We start from the raw sequence: 20,647 nt of genomic DNA on the forward strand, positions 1-20,647 counted from the left end.
TAACTCGCTTCAGTTTTACGAGTGAATTTTCAGCAAGAATCTAAGAAGCCAATTTCTAAATGACTGTTTCCTGGCTAAATCCCAACCCACAGAGCTGCTGAGCTTTAGGCAAGCATGAGATTTGAAGCAAGGCTCTTCCTCTGTCTCCTAGGCTTAAAAGAAGAATTCCATGATGTACTCTTATTCCCTAAGTATGTACATTAGGGTTGTTTTTCTTTGAGCTCCTGCCCACTAAAAATGGGAAAATACAGTTCTGCAAAAGTACTGCTGACAGCAGTACAGCTTCTTTATGTAGCACTGTCAAGCCACATCAGGTCTGACAGTGCCAGGTGTTTGCTAAGCAGATCTTGCTAGGTGTGTGAAGCCAAGGAGCCTTTTCTAATGGTCAGAAACTCCTGTTACAGAGTTAGTGTGTGTAAACTCAGATTTGTCGGTATTTTCTTACATTGTTTCTACGCATCAAATTCTGTATAGAATGCTCTATTAATCTAGTCTGAGAGGAGTAAAAAAAGTAGGTGCTGAGCTGTGACTTACTGTATAACGCCCACATAGTTTTCAACTTGCGTGGCAGTGGCATTTCTCCAGTCCTTCTTAAATCCAATCACCAACGTATTTGGTTTCATTCTGCCCAAGCCTGAGGCCTAACAATATTAAAACACTGCTTGAGAAGGTACACACACATGCTTTTACTGTAAATGAAAAGTAATGGCAAAAGCTAACTGAAGTAATGTTCTGGAGACACTTACAACTAGATTGCATTTCATGAATGTCCTTCATGCTCATAACCATGCAGGAAGCGGAAAGATTAGCTCTAAATCATTCCAACTATAAATGATTTTAGATGACAGAAATGTAGTTTTGCTAAATTAGCATTCATTTGCATTTCTTCTTGACATGCTCTCATTAAAATGGTTCAATAACTTGGAATCAAGAGAGAGTTCAAGCACTGTTTATATGCTCATTCTAACATAATAGCATAAAGCTTTTATCAGATTTGGAATACTTAATAGATTAACTGGGTCTGAAGTCTCTTAAAACACCTCAGATGATATGCAGAGAAGGCATATCCTCTTAAGAATAATTTTTGTTTGTCTTAAATTTAGAAACCATTGCTGTTCTGTTTGCGGTGTTCTTTCCAAAAGATTATCCAAAATTAGCTGAGCATGCTTTATAGATAAAATTACAGTTTATAAACAGGAAGAACAAATGGTTTGTCAAGATATTAGATTGCCTGCATAAATGAGCCTGGATGCTAAAACCCAATAAGTAAGGGTTGTCAGATCTAGATTCAGCTAACCTAATTTTTATACAAATCTAAATACACAATGTCTTGGGAACCTTCAGGAGAAGACCCACAAATACACCAGCTTGTCAAGCTGTTACACTTGCCAGTTTTTACTACTAGCAAAAAGAAAATAGATAGGAAATGTTGGAATCTTCGTGAGTTTTTTTGAGTAGCACTGATACATTTGCACTATTTATATTGAAGTGAATAATTGGTTGAGAAAGCAATGCAGATGTCCTTAGGTTACAATAATGATGATATGGTTATCCTTCTGTTTGCTGGAAGGGAATTATCTGTGGTCGAGTAGTTGACTTTGGCAGTAGTGTTTTAAGCAGTAATGGAAAGGATCATCAGACTGTAACAGTTCTCAAAAACATCAGAAGGATCTCCTACTGAGACAATGTATAAACCCAAGATGAAGTGTCCTTGTGAGGCTTTGATAGAACAAAGGGATCTTTATTAATAATATTTCATCTTGCTCAGTTGTACCATCCATTCAGCAAGTGTACAAAGAGCACTGGTGGCCTACCAGTGGGTCACTGTTACCCAGAGTATTTTAGTCAATTCCGTACTGTCTCAGTTTGCGAGGATGCCTTTTCAGCAGTATATTTTGTGCAAAGGATGGGAATTTTCTCTACATGTTGCCTCAGTACCTGTTTGTTTAAATATTCAGATATGTGAGAGAGAGAGGGAGATGGGAAACATGAAAACGGTGCCTCTGTGCCTTCGTTAATGCCATTTTAAATGGACCGTTGGAAATTATCTTCTATATTCTTAGACTAATAGAAAAATATTGCAGACTTTTATTTAGATGGCCTTCTCTCTGTTTGCAGAAAAAGTATATTACATATTTTCAGTTTTCAATTAATGCAAAAATATTCTCAGATATTTAATATGCTGCATAATACCAAGCAATAGAATTGATTTGAAATATATTAAGTGTTGGCTGCATAGACGTTTGTATGTTGCCCTGTAGATGCCTCTCTCTTTTTCTAATAGCGTCTTGTTCATTTATGAGAGAATCAGTTTGCCTTGTCTCGTAGTTCCATAGCCCGGAACTAGATCTCTTTATGAATAACCTGTAATATAAACACATGTACCCCCAGAATGCCTTTTCTGCTTATAACATTATCCATATATACACAGGACTTCTTAACAAGTAAACAGTAATGCTTTACATAAAGGGATGCTTTGATGTAACACTCCTCTATGTGTTCTGTAAACAAAAAGCTTACCTGAAGTAGACTTTTGACTCCATCTCTGAAGCTGTCAGCTGCCACTGCTGCATAAAAGGCTTTTCTTTTGTTCTTTGTGAGCCAGGCCTGCTTTTTTGCCATGCCACTGTTCATCTCCTTAACACACAGCTTGCGTGGTCCCTGCATGATACAATAAAATATTATTAAGAAGGCTTTGTATTATACATCACACAGTGATTTTGAAGGAGTTGCCTAGTCTGCTGTGGAAGTGAATGGGGAGAGTCAGAAAAATACATTTTCAAAAGGGGTCCACAGAGATTCAGCCCTTTGAAAAGAACTATGCTGCTAACATAATTCACATTCTGTTTGAGAGGGCTGAGGCTGTTAATGCTACTTAAATATAGTGATTCTGACAGAAAGGAAGACTAATATGGATTGTAACATCTTAGAAAAATATCTAAGCTATGATGAAGCATCTCAGAGTGAATGAAGTTCCTCCCTGACTCGACTACGTAAACAAGTCTCAGCAGATCTAAATATACACGGTTAAGCTGCTATCTACTAATAGTAAGAGAAAAGGGTTGTTGCCATGCCATTAAAGATGCAAATGCCTTTGTCACCAGGCTCTTCCAGCAGTCATCTGGTAATTTAATGAGACAAAATCCACGTGCATATACAAGTCATAAGACATGATATACTGACTTGGCAGCAGAGAATGGGCTGCCAGTGGGTCCCCAAAAGATTAGGCCCAGGGAAGACATCAAGTCTAAAGGCAAGCATGGCCTTTAGAAAGACTGAGATATGTTTTGGGAAACATGTATCTGGACTTTAGTTGATTTTAAAAAATCTGTGTTCTTAAGTTTGAGTTTAAGGTTTGCTAGGCTTTGTTTATTCCCTTTCACGTTGTCTTTAGGAAACTGAATCAGTAGTCCAGGTCTTCTGCAGTGATGATGAACCTCTGAGACGGACGCTCAAGAGCCGCAGGTACTGATTTTAGCATTATTGGGCTGGACAGGTAGTCTTTGCTTTCCAAGGCAGAATAGTAGAGCAGAACTGTAAACTGTGGGAGAGTGTCCAGCAACATCAGAGACAGAAGCAGTAATTAGATGGGCCAGAAGGATGGAGCTGACTTGGAAGCACTTGGAATCCAGTGAGTATTTCTGTGTGCTTAACTCAGGTAGTGGTGCCAGTTTGGTTTGTTATAAACAGATAGTTCTGAACTTTAGTTTGCTGCAGAGTTTCATTTTGTGCAGAACTCATTCCTTTGTGCTTTTTAAAATTTTTAATGTTTTTGAGGATGCTAGCAAATTGCAATTTTAGTTCCAATGGAACAGATACATAGAGAAATTGGTAGAAGTTTCCAATAATATAAATCTAGGAAGGCTTGGTAAACTCATGCTCAGGAGACTGTATTTCAAAATTCGTATTTAAATCTTTTGCATTTAAAGTAAGATAGTATATGGTAGCTTCTTTTGCTAAGCTGGGAAACTGGTTAAAATAGAGCTGAGGGAGATTTAAACTTTTTTTTTTGTCCGTAGCAAATACTGTAAGCTCAAAATTTATTTCCCAATCAAGAGTAGTGTAAAACCTGAACTGCAAGAAATTCTTTCCGAAATGAAATGTATGGGAAGGATTACTTAATTCGAAATCAATTTCTAAAAGGTGATTTTGAATGTAAACCCAAAGTATCCTTCATTCAAAATTTTTCAGCCTTACTGAAACTACTTTTTTGCCTTCCTGGAAGAAAATGATATATACTATACATTTATATAGATGTAGAAATAACTGCAATACATTTACTTTTAGTGAATTGGCATTGGCTGTTAGAAAAAGAGGCCTTCAAAAAAAGCTTTCTAGCTAGTTCTATCTAAAAATCAGAAAATAGCATTGAGAAAGAAGCTGTGAAATGATGTGGCATATTTCGTATATTGTGGCACCTTTTTCATTAGAATTATATATATAAAAATTGAGGTTTGACCTGACCAAAAGCAGGCTTGTTTGATGCTCGCGCTGGTGTTGTCTCTAATGTATGTTTCTGAACTTATGGCTATTTGAGAAGTACAAGGGAAAGGATGGGAGAGTCCATGTGATTTTTCTTTAATGAGATCACACTACATTCTTTGGTGATAGTAAATTTGTTGGAGTTTGTTTGCATTTAATAGGTGTAACTTAAGAAGAGCTTGATCCTGGCTGTTGGAAGAGTAGTTTGAAGACCTGGGAATAGTAAGTTGAACAATAAGGTTAAAGTTCCCTTGTGGGTAAGGACAGGACAAAAAAAAAAGTCTTGCCCTTCTTCCCGATTTCTCTAAGGGTATACCTGAGGATAGTTTCACAAGTGGCTTGCGCAATACATTTCTGCTGGCCAAAGGGCCAGTCCCACCCTTCTATCAGATGACAGCCTATCTGTGTCCTTCCCTACTCCTCCTTTGTATCAGTGTTAATGTTTGTGCAATTGTACGAGGAATCCAGTGAATTTGCAGACTGGATGAAGACTAACCTTGCAAAAATATCTTACTTGAAGGCAGGGAGTAAAAGCAGAATAGCCCTTTTTACTAGAAACAGACTGTTCAAGCCAACACGCAGCCACAACCTCAGAGACAAATAACTTTTTAATCATCTTTATGTTCAGTTGCCGTAGTTATTTTACCTATCTCTGAACTATCTAGCACCATGTTCCTGGAAAGTTTCTTGCTGCCCTTTGGGAAAAGGGAATGAAAGATGTTCTGTCTGGCACGGTGTCTCAAAACTATGCATTGCCAGCTTTTGAGGCAAAATATGATGGGCATTACATTTATGGCTAAATAGTCTTGCTGTATTTGTTATGATATATATTATAGACTGCTCTTCAACATGGTCGCTAGGAATTTTAACATCCACTTTTTACCACAATTTTGCAAATCACAAAAGGTCATTGTGTCACACTTTTATTACCAACAAAATTAAATTTAGCTTAAATTGCTGAAGAGCTAATAATTTACAAAAAAAACCAAAACAAAAACAATGAAAATGCTTGCGCTAGCGAAACAGACTTAGTTTTCTGTATAGACAGGAAAAGGCTGCCCAGGGAAGTGGTTGAGGCACCATCCCTGGAGGTATTTAAAAGACGGGTAGACATAGTGCTTAGAGATACAGTTTAGTGATGGTTTTTGTCAGAGTTAGGTTGATGGTTGGACTAGATGATCTGGAAGGTCCCTTCCAACCTAGGCAATTCTATGAAATTTCATTTCTCTATAGAAAGTACTAGTGTTAGAGAAACATGCCTAAGAATTCAGAAAGCTTGCTGAAACTCAACTTTAGGAAGCTGTGTAGTCTCAGGATCTTGTTGGGATTGATTCTACGCTTACGGGATGCAGAAAGCTAACAATAATTACAGTAGAGAAGAATTAGGACCATTCAGTCTTTATAGATTCATTTGATTTGGGGAGAATCACACGTAGATCTTCTGTATTCCCTTTCTGCAAAGTGGCAGCATCAAATGAATTATTCCTACAGTCCTGTAGAGGAATACATTAACTTGCCTGGACTGCCTCTATTAGTTAGATTCTGCAGCCTCATTTGGTGCTGTGAGCTGGTTTCTTTTTTTACCCTCTCAAAATTAAAAGGTCATTGTAGTATTTAAAATACATTTTCTCCTCTACACTACAGATCCGTCTATTTTTCTTCTGTCCTAATGAAAGACTAGATCTTCATCCTTTAAGATACATAATTTCCTGTGTATTTATAACTAGAAATATACTTTGCTTCTCTCGTTATATCTCAGAAGAGCATGTTTATCCTCCAAATTAGCATTGTTACAGTTTTGGAGAAACCACTGCAAAGAGAGCTGAATTACTTGCCAAACCTCAACACTGCAAATCGGTGACAAAGCTGAAGATAGAGCCTAGGTAATTTGATTCTTACACTATAATCCTTCAAGTTTGGTTTTGGTGTTAGTTTGTTTTTGTTTTTTTATAAAAGTCTTGCTGTGTCCGTTTAAAAAAAATAAAATCTTTCCTTGTAATGCATTATTTTTTAAACCATTTTTTGCTCTGTCTAGTATGAACTCTGAAATGCATCTCAATGAGTCATTTACCAGCAGGCTCTGTATCAGCCGATAGCTTTCTTGTCAAGACTTATGACAAAATTCATTCTCAGTGCAAATCTCTTTCATGGTCTGCACAGATGCCCGTCAGCACCAATGGGAACATTGTGTGCCGAGTGAGAGTGGAATGTGTAATGGAGATCTGCAGCACCCACTGGTGCTGAATTTTCAGATTTATATGAGTTGACCTTACCGTGTACACTTCACAACAGATGCACAGCCCGTTGTTCTTTGTGAAAGTATGTGTGATGTCTAGCAGAGCAGGCCTGATCATAGGAGCTCCTGTTAATGCTATGCACTGGGGTCTGTTAGGAGGAAAAAAGAGGTTGTGTTTAATTGGGTAATGTACTTATTCAGAATAAGCCATTCTGTTGTTCACTGGAAATCTTACCTGAAGTTTTTCACGTGGTCTTCCACTGTAGTTAATGCCAGAGCGCTGTCTAAGGCATTAATATAGTAAAGAGCCTGTGTAGAAGAGCCCCAATTTACTTCTGCATATAATAAAGACAAATAATGCATATTAAACCATGGGCTTTTTCCTCTGTTCTATTGCAAAGGTCAGCAATCATGTTATCTGTGAGCCAAAGCAGGGTATATTCTCTCATGCTTCATAGATACAGAGCTATTGTTCTTTGTGCTTTGTAATAGAATAAGTTTTGCTTGTGTGATGCAAAAACAAACATGCCAATAAATCCTCTCATACTTTATATAAAGTATTGTTTTCCTCCTTGTTTTCTTCCCTGTTCGTTAACTTTGTACCCTTCACCCACGTATAAAATGGACAGCCCTGAGCCATGTATTTGGTGTGGAATTTCAGGAAGTTCAAAGAAACCATTAGGAAAGAACATTGCTAGCTCCAATTAGCTCTGTTCTACTGTATAGGTCAAAAATTCTCCTCTAAAACCGATTTTGGCATATACATCTTTTCTTATTATTTTGTAGCTGTTTGGTGGATGGAGACAGATAAGAAACGGCTTTCCACACTTTGAGATCTACATGAATGCAGATCAAGTCCCATTATGCCAAGATACAAAGCTAATACTTAGTGCAAGGAAGTGGAGGTTTGTTTAGAGGTCTTCTTTTCTCAGGAATATTAGTCTTTTCTGAACCCTTCCACTGCTGGTAAATAAGTGCTGAACAAGTCATTCTTTTCGGGAGCAGGAGATAGATAGCTTTTGTACAGTGTCTTCAGTGAATTAACCAAGCTTTAAGCTGCTACTTTTCAGCAAGGACACTGGCAATATACTAGGAATGGGTAGAAATCGTAGAATCATAGAATGGTTTGGATTAGACCAAAAAGACCTCCTCTAGCTCCACCTCCCCTTGCCTGGGCAGGGACGCCTTCTACTAGACCAGGTTGCTCAAAGCCCCATCCAACCTGGCCTTGAACACCTCCAGGGATGGGGCATCCACAACCTCACTGGGCAACCTGTTCCAACGTCTCACCACCATCACAGTAAATAATTTCTTCCTAATATCTAATCTAAATCTACCCTTTTTCAGTTTAAAACCATTACCCCTCACCTTATCACTACACTCCCTCATAAAGAGTCCTTCTCCATCATTCGTGTAGGCACCCTTTAAGTACTGGAAGGCTGCTATAATCATTAAATGATCTTGACAACTGTCTTGTAGCAGGTGCGGTCTCCTACAGCTGATGATATTCACAGGAAGAGAATCACAGACCATCCCAGTGGGTACAAGAACACAGATAGGGAGGACACACAACAGTGCAGTATTATATGCAGAACAACACAGGCTCAGACCAGGTGTTCCTATTCCAAGCTAGCTGCACTGAAAGCACATCTTCTGCTGGGAAACTTCTCTCTCTTATTTGTATTATTTTTTTCTACTGCAGAAGCAATTCAGATGGTTAGCACTGAAATCTGGACCTGGGTTAGTTTTGTTCTGGATATGAATAAGCAGAATGTGCAGTCTCATACTGGTGCTGTCTTGTATCAGTGTACAGATTTCTGAGGACAGCTGCTGTGATTTGCTGAGCTACTAATCATGTTTTTTTCCATCAGTAAAGTTGTGCCCATCTTTCTTGATTTACTGAGGAATTGTAGGGAGGTGGTGAAGGATGATCAGTTCATGAGTAGTACAGCTTGCATTTGTGTTGTATAATGGACAGTAGGTTTACGTTTTGAGTGAGGACCCCAGATGAGTCAGCCAAGAGCGCAGCAAAATTCAGGTAGGGTTTTGTGTGTGGATGGAAAAAAATGATGAATGTTACTCAAGTAAAAGCCCAAATGTAGTAAAGACGTGGTGGGAATAAACTGGTGTGCAGGAATGTTTACAAAAGCCCTGAACCATACTCAAAGTACTTGTTAAACAGGCAAAAATTCACCGGACTATCATCTCAATGTACATTATATAAAGTGTGATTTAATGAGATGTTCCAAACTTCCCTCTAAAGAAAGGTATCAGTAAAAAAGTAGTATCTAATTCTGTAGCAGAATTAATTCCCGCAAAATCCGGTCTGCCTGCATAACATATACAAAAAATAATAGTGTTTTGTGGCCTTACCTGGTTTCTTATATGTTACATAAATATAGAGAAAGAGCTCAATGGCATAAGTGATGAGAGCTGCCCACCAGTTGATGACAAACATGACACCACAGCACAACAGGGCTCCAAAAAGTGACACCCACATATTATAATATCTGAATGCAGGTCTCCAACCTGTTAAAAGAGAATTGAGGAAATTGGAAGAGCATAAAATATATTGATCAAATGCTGATCCACCAATTTTGCGCATACAAACCCATGTGCAAATTGTTTCAGGCTCTGTTGGAAGGGGTGGGAGTGATATGTGCAAATTCTTGGGCCTCGTGAGTATCAACAGATAGTTTCAGATGTTGGCTGATGTAGACTTCTATATGTATAGCTCTTACAAGCCTTTTACTACAAACCTTTTCTTACTGCTTTGTCCAGTCTGGCTTTGAGTAGCTATTCTGTTTGTATGGCTTTTTTTTGCCAAATTAAAGATCACTGGTTCAGAACGGAAAATAGATTTTCTTGTAACTCCAGGTAATTGGCTACTGTGTCCTTTTGATGCACGTGCATAGAACTTATTAATGGGAGCTGAACACTTGCTGAGAGGAGAGTTTATCCCAATACTGTAAGTGCACCTGTCTTAAACTTGGAAATCGCCTGGCCTCACTGCAGAAAAATAAAATAATTTGCAATTGACTTTAAAAAGATATTATTCCTGCTGCTTTTCAGCTGCAGTACTGAATCCATCCCCTGCTAGCAATTAAAATGATGAGGCAAGCAGTGAACCTCCATGGTTTCCAGGTCTCTGCCAGGTGTTCCACAAAGCAGACTCTTTGGAGAGGGGAAAAACACAGAAGATGCAAGGAGAGGCTGAGCAGCCCTATCTTGGATCATCTTTGTAATGAGGGAATGGGAAGGTCTTGCTGTGAAGAAATTTGTTGTCCTGCAGCCTTGCAATTATTATAATCTATCACTGTGATTTGGCAGAAATTAACTGGAGGAAATGAGAAAAGAAAAAGAGCTGCAGTTTTGTCTGAAATGTTAAGTAGTGGCAGAGTAGAGTCAGATGCACACACGTGAAGTCTATAGAGATAATTTTTACGCAGCTTCAAGGCCGTGTAGAGCAGATCTGCATTTGTTCAGCTGTGCAGGTAATTAGCAGAAGCGCTCATCTTTTCTGCCCTCTGAACAAATGGCACCATGCAGATCTATAGGAAGGAAGTTGATGTAGGCATTTATATCACTACTACAGTTTCTTCACACTGGAAGTCAAAAATGTGTTCCTCGCTCCTTGAATTGAATAATTAATTCACAGTGGCAGGAAATTGTCTTTCCTGTGTGCCAAAACCAGTGTTGCTCAGCTGATTAACTTTAGTCCTTAAGGTGATTCATTCATGAAGATGATGAGAATTATTCTGCTGTGGCGATGCACTAGCCTGAAAGTCAGCATGTTCCTTTGCTGCACAAACATAGAAAGGGGCTCTCAAGTTAACCTTGAAGGGGAACTCATTGCTCTTCACCCTACAATTCTGCTTCTAGCCACTGCAGAGCTGTGCTGATGCTGCTTGGTGGACCTGTTCTTGATCTACATGTTCCCTTCCACGCACTGTCACTTCTAGTGCAATTACTGTTCTTACGGACTTTCCTGTAAATGATGCTGTAGATTTGGAGAAGGACACAACAGCTCCCCACTATACCTCGCTTACTTTATGTGGCTAGAGTTGGCACAGGTTTTTATCTACCCATGTTGTATGATAGTGAGGAGGAAAAAGCCACACTGAGGAGGAGCTTTTCTGCTCCAGCGGGCTACACCAAAGTCTTTTTCACCCTGTACAACTGTAGGGAATGTAAGGACTAGAGCCATTACTTTTACCTTTTAGAGATAAATAAAATGTCATCATATTCAATGAGTGTGGTAAAACCTCAGATCACATAGCTTAGATATTTTACAGGTACTGCAGCTTTCCCTGACGTACACTCAAAAACTTGCAGAGATCAGACTATGAAGCCCACATTTAAATCACTGGTGAATGCAGACTCACCTGGAGATTTTGCATATGAGGCATGAAAGCAGGAGAAATTAATCAAAGCGTATGAAGCCAGGAAGAAATTGGAGATGATGGGAGCAATGGTATTCAGTTCAGCTGCAAAAGACACATGCACAAGTCAGACATGGGCACCAGTTTCCTAGATTGTTGGATAGCTTTTTCCTGACAATGCATTAAATCTGGACACTGTCTGAATTTGTCATCCAGAGAGAGCTTGGCTATTTTCCTGTGGTGGTAGTTTAAGGCCACCTCGTATACCTTCATTCATATTAAGTAGTGTTCACTGATGCTGATTTTAATAATGTTATGTGCTGTACAAGGTTATACCTGATACTCTGATTCTACAGACTGGCTCTTAATCATGTAGATCTGGTGTAAATTTCAGAATTTTAAAAACATAATCGAGGGGACAGATGCATTTCCCAAAAGACTTATGGTTAAAACTTATTGTTTTGCTTTTTAAGTGGCAATCTGAATTCTCTCTACTAAACTTCCTATTTACTTAGTGTCACACAGTTTGACTTTCAAATCTTGGAAAAACTCATTTAAAAATCCCCACGCTCCTAAATATGGTAGCTGGGATTTTCTACCACCAATGCTGGCAAACTGGGATTTGCTTTGGAGCTGACTGTGGGGAAGGCTTGGCAGAGTAGGCTTCCTAATTATCTCAGAACTACCTCAGAGCGATGTGCAATATAAACTGGAAAACTATTTTCAGAGTTGGTGGCTTTGCCTTATTTGATACAGTTCTAAGCCCCACTCCGCATCTTAGCAAATGAGGCTGTGGTGGTGTTGAGATGTTACTGGAGTCCCTGATGGTTTCTTTTTGCCTTCTTTAAGAATAATGGAATTGCTACCAGGGTGTTGAGTGTGCTTGGGCTTGTGTCAGAGCTTACCTGACTGGGCATTTTTCTCAGCATAATCAGGGTATTAAAATATCTGTTTATATAATTTCAAAACATGACATTATAGCAGTTGTGTAACAATATACAAACCAATCAAAATGAATGCCATAGCAATCACGAAAGTGAGAACATATCCTCTGATGGGCTCATTGTTTTTTCCGTATCCTTTGGCAAAGAAGTGGAGTCCTTTGTAGACATTGTCCTTGCAAAGAGCCTGGTAGACAAATCAGAACTTAAATCTGTTAAGCAGTGCTTTCTTGCATCAGAAGTTCACGGTCTTTGACAGCTTGCTAGGCTTTTACTAAACAAAAATGAAATCTGTTGTAGTGCTTCAAGTACATCTACTGCTATGGCATGTAAGTATTCAAATAAGGTGATAAACCAATATCCTACTATATTTTACAGCGGGAGAACGGAATCACAGGCATTTAATTCTTATTCATTGCTTTAAAAAAGGTTAACTGAATAGCTAGAGTCTAAACTGGGGGAAACTGGAGCACAAATCAGTGGCTTGGTGTAAGTTGTACAAGTTATTTTTCTGTCCCGTGCCCTCTGTTCCCATTCTGTCCACATTGCTGCTGGCAGACAGCTTCTGGACAGCCTGTTTGAGCACACCTGCCAGCACCTGAATCTTATGGTCCTGAGGGCTCCTGCATATTCCTGACACCCCTGTGCTTACAGGGTGGCTTTCTGTAAGAGATAGAAGTGGTCCTGAAAGTAGCCTTGAAGCAATCTATAACAAGCACATGTGTATCCCCTGCTCCTGCAGCAAAGCTGAGCTCTGACCAAAGGTGCACTATCACCCTTGTATGAGGATGATAAGATCTGCCTATTTCTGTTGAAAAACACTCTACATACTGTTTTCCATGCCTCTTTCTCCCACATGTGTTAGTGGTGCTTAAATATACATCACATTTGGCACATAGAGTTCAACTAAATTTTATGTCTTTAAAGTTAAACAGAGTATAAGGAAATGGATAGTTTAATTTTACCTGGAAAACTTTGGGTGCGCTGACAAGAGATGCTAAAGCTGATGACAGAGTAGCAGAAAAGATGCCAGCTGTGATGAGAGGACCAAAGCCAGACACCATGCTCATCACCTTCAGGAAAAAAAGAAGGAAAAAACAGTAGTCAGGCTTCCATTTGGATGTGCTTTTTGATCACAGACACGTTTAAGTATTCTGTTCCTACTTGTCTCTGCTTTTCACAGTTCTAAATTCAATATCCTACAAACCAACTGTGAAGTAGGGAGATACTATTATTCCTATTTTGGTAAAAAGCAATGGAGGCATAGCCAAATTTTTATACAAGTATGCAATTGTCTGCAGACGAGTACTCAGTGAGATTTTCTCACCTCCTTTACTAACTGGTTGTTATAAGTAACAGCCTCTACTTAATGGGCAAATAGTCAGCTTGTAGCAAGAAAAGAAAACAGAAGCAGCAGGAAAAAGTACCAAAGTACAAAATGTGGTTGGAGGTGCTTTCTTTGGTTTGGGTTTGTTTGTTGTTTTTTTTTTTCTTAATTATTTAGTATGGCTATAAAAGAGAGAAAAGGCCGGATTGTGCTGGCGTAGCAGCAGTGCTGCAAATGGTAATGGTGGTTCCTGCCAGGCCTCCCTTAGCCCTCCCAGGGGCTGTGCTGGCCTCTGTGACCACCAAAGCAAAAGGGCTGTTGAGAAGCACCAGACAAGGAAGCTAAAAGGTGAAGTGGACAGATGTGACTGCCAGATGCTTTTTGGTGTGTAGGATCTAGTAGGTGTGTGTGATCTAGTTAAAGATGTCCCTGCTTACGGCAGAGGGGTTGTGCTAGATGACCTTTAAGGGTCCCTTCCAACCCAACAAATTCTATGATTCTAAGTGTTCCAGGAAAGAAACCAGTTAATTCTGCAGATTTGTCAGATGAAGACTTTTTTTTTTCCCCTGACTTTTATCTGGCAAAGATAAATGCAAAATGTGAAACTGTTTATGGCTGCAGGGAGGTCATTGATTTTAAGGGTTGCCCTGGGTCTGGGCAGCTGAACTGAGGTGGGAGTGAGGATGGGAAATCATCAAGAAAGGAAGGAAAAGTAGTCTGTGACAGGGACAGCTATCTCTTTTAAGGTGGTTACCCAGCCCTGTCATTTAGTAGAGCCAGCTGGGAAAAAAGCAAGTGACTTTAAAAGCTACAAATGTCTAGTTGAAAAAGCAAGTGCAGGTGGGTGGTAAGCTCTTCTCGCGGGCCATGAAGCACTGGGGCTGAACAGACATCTGGGAGCTGTGGTTGTCAGGCTGCAGAAGAACTGCTTTACTTTGATGCTTTGCCTAAGCTTTATTTTGAAGAATAGAAATGGCAGGTGGTCTCTCTCTGGCCTAGGAGAAAGACCGCATTACTTCTCACTTGATTTTTCACTCAACTGTTTTTGGATACCTTTTTTTTTTTTTTTAAGAAGTGAGGACTCCATTTTTTGCACAGTGGCACAAACCTTTCACAGTGACCACAGCACCCCTGAGGTAAAACCACATCCACGTGTAAAGAGCAATGGGATGAGTTACTCATCTGACAGGAGTTCCTGACGTCTCTGTTAAGTCTAGATTTTGAGTTTGAAGATCTTACAGCACATACTGCTCCATGGTACTTGTTGAAAGAGGAGGTAAAGACCTTACCGGAGTGCTGGGAAGGCTAGTGACGGGCCGTATGAAGGTAATGTGGAATGCAGGGAACTTTTCCCTTTGATTGTTCTTATAGCTTTTTGCTTTTTTAGGTAAATGTGGATGTCCTGTTGCAGTTAGTTGTCAGCAAATAATGGTTTTGCATATTTGTACTTATGTATTCATATATTGCTTCTGATTATATATATAATCTCATTAAAACCTGAAAATTATTCATCAGCCCATAATCACATGGCTGACTCGCACATCTGGAAAAATCATAGCCTAGACTGCAGGCAGATGATCCATTGCAGCTCATTCCAGGTACAATTGTATCATTGATGCTCCCGGTAGCATCTCGTACAACACAGGAGGCTGTGGAAACAATGATAGATTATTATTTTCCTTCCTTGTGACATTGGAATAATGTTCTTGCCACACTTTGACTCTTAGTCTGCACACATTTTGTACCACTGCTGCCTTAGTCTCATGACTAAAGCAACGTTTCATGTTGGGCAGAGATTACTTCCCTGCATTGTGACTTAGTTTCCCATGTTGTCTGTAAGCAAATATTTACTTTTGTTACTTTTAAAATAAAAAGCCAGTTGACTACAGAGCGCTAGCATATTTCTGAGAGTAGGAAAACAGACAGAGATCAACAATAAATTAACTAACTCGGAAGTATATTGTATAACTGTAACCACTTTTACAAGTGCCAATATTCAAAGGAAACTGGTCAGTGAGGGTTTTAGGTCTAGGCATACACTCCTTTTTTTTTCGTTTGTTTAACAAGGACATACAATTGCTTTAGAAACCCAGATCCTCAGCAGTTCAAATTGTCATGGCCCTACTGATACCAATATGGTGAGAAAAACCTTAAACAGGAGAAATTACCTATATTATTTTTATTAATATTTGTGCTGTCTTTTCTTGTTTGCCACCAGAAATGGGAAGAAACATGGCGTTAACTTAGAGTGCTGATCTCAACATCTTTAGCAGCCAAAATGTAAGTTTATATGGTATCTTCAAATATGTCAAAAACGTTGTTATTGAGAGTCCCAAAGTAACAATTACCTATTCAGCAAACCAATATGCAAACAGAAAAAAAAAAGTATTGCACTGAAAAGTGGACAGCTCTGAAGTTGAAATACAGCTGTTGCTTGTGAGAGCAGAACAACGCTTTAGTGCAGATTTATAATAGAAAGTGAAGAATGACTACTTCGGCTTAATTGCAGGGCAAGTTTGTATCCAAATAATGCAATAGCCTGAGCTACAGCTTGAATCAAGCATTCTGCCTTTTGCATAAAGTACAAGAAACACAAAAGTCAAGAAGACTTGAGATTCACCTCCCAGAAATGGGCTTTCATGCAGCATTGAAGTATTTGCTCATACGGAAGAGGGTCATTTACAGCACTCTTTCTTACAATACTATTAAAATAGAAAAAGAAAAATCTTTTTCTTGAACAGAGGTTTATTGTATATGTGTAATGAGAATTTAATTGCATATTCCTCCAACACAGTTCACGGCTTCAGTACAGGTCTCCTTTTTACTCTTATGTCCGTTTTGTTACCTCACGTTCCAATATTGTAGAGCACCTAGTTACATAGTGCATCTTCCTCAAGAGAGGCGATTGATTTCTGTCTTTGACATATAAGATACAAAAATATGCATTACCCTGTTACTCGTGAGTGCTTGGTAAGACTAGTGAGAGCAAGTAGAAGCCATGTGAAATTTCAATGCGAATGGGGAACAAAATCAGCAGCTTGATCAGAGGTTCCTTTAATCTTTACTATGCTCATGGATACTGTAAGCTAGTGGTCTTTGTCACTGAATAATCAAATGCAAAAGTAACCGTGCAAGTTATATGAAAATCCAGCTGCCAAACAGGGGCTTTTGTTGCTGCTGATTGCTGCTTTTTTCCCCACTGCTTTTACATACAGTAAAATCAAAACAATTGTGTCTCTATGTAATAAATCCACAGGATGAAAAAGCAGTGAGGTTAATCATGCGTTTGCGTACCAGGCTTTCAGACTTTTAAAAGTGTATAAACGAAGGCATGAAGCAGAGGTTCTGTACTTACCTACACATATTGCAACGCCAATGTAAGCAATTGTTGTAATCAGAATGGCCAGCATTGTTCCTTTGGGTATCGCACTTTGGGGATCCTTAAAACAAAGCAGTGACCCAAAAACCACTGTGAGTTCCTGTGCTGCACTCTGCTTGCATTTGCATGCCTAGGGACTCCTGCCACATTGTGATACAAAGATACCTTTAGAGGGTAAATTTTTATCACTTAGACCTGCACCAACATGTCCTGTGCCAGCAGGTAGGTAGTGAAGCAGCCTTGCGGGGCAGTGCTCCTATCCTGGACATGACAAAGGATATTCTGCGGAACAGAGGTCACGTTTATAGCAGCAGGAGAGTCCCGAGATCTGCATTTCTGGGAGCTCCAAAATCTCTTTACGTTGCAATGGGCTTTATTTTAATGTTTAAAGCTATAGTGGGTAAACACTTACTGAACTAACCATCAAATTCCTGTGGATGATGAGACTGAACCATTTCTGGTTAATCGTTAAGATAGATGCAGATACCTGTACAGAATAACATACTTCTGTGATTAGCAACCAGTAACTGTTAGTTGTGTCTTCACAACAGGCTACTTCCTTTCACTGTTTTTACTTTTAATTTAGATAATTTAATGAGGCTGGGTTATAATGCTTACAGACTGACTCACAGCAATATCAGCTTCGATCACACAGCTACAAGAGTCCAAAGATCTGCATTAAACATTGTAATTTTAAAGGGGATTTTAATACTAGCCAACCTTACAATTTAGTGTGTGTTTGTTTATGCTAGAAAGCACTCTTTATGAATTGTCTTCTTAAGCTGTTTTAGCAATGATTTTTTTTAAGTCAAAGATGCATGGAATACATTTGAAGCCACAGATTTTTTGTATTTTTATAACTATGCTTGTTGCATGGGAAAAAAAATACAGATTTGGAGTGTCGTGTGAAACACGGATGAACGACTTAACTTTGTTAATAATTAATGTAATTTTTAAATGAGGTAAGGATTTATTGAGCTGAAAAATAATTGCCAAGTCACTCCAGCTGCATAAGACTCTTTGCCCTCAGATCGTGATAACTTTAATTTATACAGTTCTGATCTGCATGTCTTAGGTCACTGTTTTTGTGGAGTCTCGTGCTGCCATCTTAAATACTGTAACCTTAAATTTTAGGATTAAAGCTTCTTACAGCTTTGTAACTTTTACATTTTATCAATAATTCAACACATATTTAATATGATGCTCCAAAACCCACTGAAGTCAGCAGGAAGACAGTTTTTGTAAGCAGGCTTTGGACTAGGCCACTACTCGAGTATGTAGTGGCTACAGAAGCTTGTACGTAGGTGTTTGCAGCAAATTCTAAATAAAGTTTGATTGGCCAACTTTACACTTTTTAAATACTTCTTAGCTTGTGTGTTAGATTTCTGGAGAGGCTGGTTAATTTAATTAGACCTGTCTAATGCATCTAAACATGCTCAGTGGGGAATCTGCCTGGAGGACTTGGTTATAGAAATCCACTTATTGCCAGACTGAAACAACTGCAGAGAGCCAACGGGAGAACCACTTCCCTTGGTCTGCTCAGATTCTTTCAAATAGCTTTTGAAAGAAGTGCTGCTGCTTTGGGAACCTGCCATGTATAGTGAGCACCATATATGGCAAAATAATTATTTTTGTTTGATAAAAGGATGGAGATTGTGTGAGGCTGATTCAGTCTCAGTGGACAGAAGTACAATGATTTTTGGTTTTTTAATTAAAAATGGAATCTCATAGATGCTATTAGTGGCTCAGTTTCTACATATTTCTCTCTGTGCTTGGCTTCAAAAGCAGTGCTCTGAAAACAACGGAGATGAGGCATGCAATTCAGTGTGAGGAAGGGAAACAGAACGGGCTGTCAGGGTTGGTAGGATCTGGTGAACTTGTGACTACTGTGCCAATATAGAAATAACAGACCTTTGGTTGAATCCTTAAGGTATACAAGACAATGGGTCTATATAATAAAGCCGAATAACTTAATTTGACATGCTGGGGTTATCAAGATGTGAGCCACATCTTTTTGGTGACTTTATTTTCCTTTTTTTTTTTTGGGGGGGGCGGGGGGGGGAGGTTTTGGGGTTTTTTTTTTGTTTTTTTTTGTTGTTATTATTTTTCATATTAGATTGCAAGATTTGAGTTATGGACACCCCTGATGCATTTCTGAATTTCATGTAATATTACAAAGTATTGCATTGTTCCACATTTAGTAGAGATGTTTTACCAAATGCTTTGCTGAGCTTTGAATTACTTCATCTTTATGATTAGCCTTAAACACTCTTTCCATTAAATACACTGTGCAAAGTCATGAAAACTAGAGGGCACTCAAAGTTTACACTGAGTTCCGGTCTCTAATTTACGCGTATGTTTAGATACTGGAAATATCATCTCGTACAACTGCTATATGGCAAGAGGAGAGAGAGGGGACCTGACAGAATGGCCACAGCAAGACAACGGGGCACCCTTGGACCTCCTTTCCCTTTCTCTTCAGACTCCTTGTTTCTGTCACAGCTGCAAACCTGCAGCTTTTCCTTTGAGCAGCAGTAGTGACACAGGATTGGGACATACTTGCTTTCATTAAATTCTCTGCTTGCTCTGCCCTTGCGATGACCCCGAATAGAAAAAGCTGGTCTCCACTGATTCTTGTGAGTACAAACATAAGCTTTACAGGTATGCTTTTTAGGATGATGTTTTAGGAGATTTTGCAAAAGAAGAGCTCCAAGAGATACACGTGTAATTTCTCTTATGTTGTGTGCTGCTAATGGACCATTAACGATATATTATTATAGGTTATTGAAACATGCTTTTAAATGATATAGCAACCCAAATCTGAATGCAGTAATTTGTGTGAATAGTCATAAGGCATTATGAGAGAAAATGTGAACTGATGTTTTTAAATAATAAAGCAAGTACTTAAAAGTGAGAGTTTTGCTTCCCAAAATATGACATGATTTAAAACTGAATGCAGTGTTGATTCATAGGTTTTCTTGTTCTTTTTTCAGCCTACAGCTAGTATTATGAAGTTAATGAAATACGTACTTTCAGATCTCCTGAGATATTGGCTCCTGCAAGAATGCCAGTGGCAGCTGGGAAAAAAATGGCAAACACCGAGAAAAATCCTTCTCCACTTCTGAAATCTGGTCCAAAGTTTTCTGCAAATATTGATGCTGCAAATATAGGTGAAAATGAAACATACCACTGGGATTTGGTTCAAAAGTTACTTAATGAAAGGTGAATAAGCTAGTCTTTCACGTCTGGACGACTGGGTTTGAATCTGTCTCATATCATAAGCAAAGTGAATTTGATTTCCTTAGTCTGGTCCCCAGTAGGATGTGCTTGTCTGCATCTCAGAGCTACAGATCCATATTGAAGTGACAGGAGTGTCACTAAAGCACTTGCGCTTAGCTCTGTGTAAAAGTTTGTCTGTGCTCTGCTGATATATAAATGACTCAAGCTGCAGATAGCTGTGCTGTCAGCTTCAGCCGCAGAGAGACAGACTCAAAATTAAAGATGAAAAAAATTCCCTTGGTTTGCAAGCTTACTTAAACTCGGGCAGAAGATCCTGATCTTGTGACCTTTTTCGGTGGAATCCTTAATTCAGTATGAAGCCAAAAAGAATGCAAACTTATTATTCTGTGATAGATAAAAAGGTTACTTGCCTTCATAATTAAAAAAGCCTCTTGCCTTCTTTTCGTTGTTGGTAGGAATGACTGTCCCAATAAAGAAGTTTGCAATGGCAACAAGGAGAACAATTAGAAGAATAACTTGAGCCTATTAATAGAAACAAAAAGATTTTCCTGATGATTTTAATTTGCGTTGACTGTGGAAATGGCTATATAGTAAGTTATCTGTATGTGTTCCCTATGATAGATTACTAGTTTCTGTAGTTTTTGAAAATGCCATGAATCA

At 38.9% G+C, this 20,647-nt stretch overlaps 1 protein-coding gene across 4 annotated transcripts in view; it reads right to left on the reverse strand.

The window, feature by feature from the left end:
• The window catches only part of SLC12A1 (solute carrier family 12 member 1), a 53,507-nt gene that overhangs the window by 14,982 nt on the left and 17,878 nt on the right, over positions 1 to 20,647 (reverse strand). For all 4 annotated transcript variants that reach the window (XM_054214341.1, XM_054214340.1, XM_054214344.1 and 1 more), the window contains 12 exons: positions 20,398 to 20,509; positions 19,778 to 19,905; positions 16,724 to 16,808; positions 14,866 to 15,017; positions 13,007 to 13,114; positions 12,105 to 12,228; positions 11,104 to 11,205; positions 9,092 to 9,247; positions 6,954 to 7,053; positions 6,756 to 6,867; positions 2,521 to 2,661; positions 535 to 641 (listed from right to left, as the gene is read on the reverse strand). In XM_054214341.1, coding sequence (XP_054070316.1) covers positions 535 to 641; positions 2,521 to 2,661; positions 6,756 to 6,867; positions 6,954 to 7,053; positions 9,092 to 9,247; positions 11,104 to 11,205; positions 12,105 to 12,228; positions 13,007 to 13,114; positions 14,866 to 15,017; positions 16,724 to 16,808; positions 19,778 to 19,905; positions 20,398 to 20,509 — 1,427 coding nt within the window. The remainder of the gene's footprint in view (positions 1 to 534; positions 642 to 2,520; positions 2,662 to 6,755; positions 6,868 to 6,953; positions 7,054 to 9,091; positions 9,248 to 11,103; positions 11,206 to 12,104; positions 12,229 to 13,006; positions 13,115 to 14,865; positions 15,018 to 16,723; positions 16,809 to 19,777; positions 19,906 to 20,397; positions 20,510 to 20,647) is intronic.

Source organism: Rissa tridactyla, chromosome 9 (genome assembly GCF_028500815.1).
Source record: "Rissa tridactyla isolate bRisTri1 chromosome 9, bRisTri1.patW.cur.20221130, whole genome shotgun sequence".
Lineage (NCBI taxonomy): Eukaryota > Metazoa > Chordata > Aves > Charadriiformes > Laridae > Rissa > Rissa tridactyla.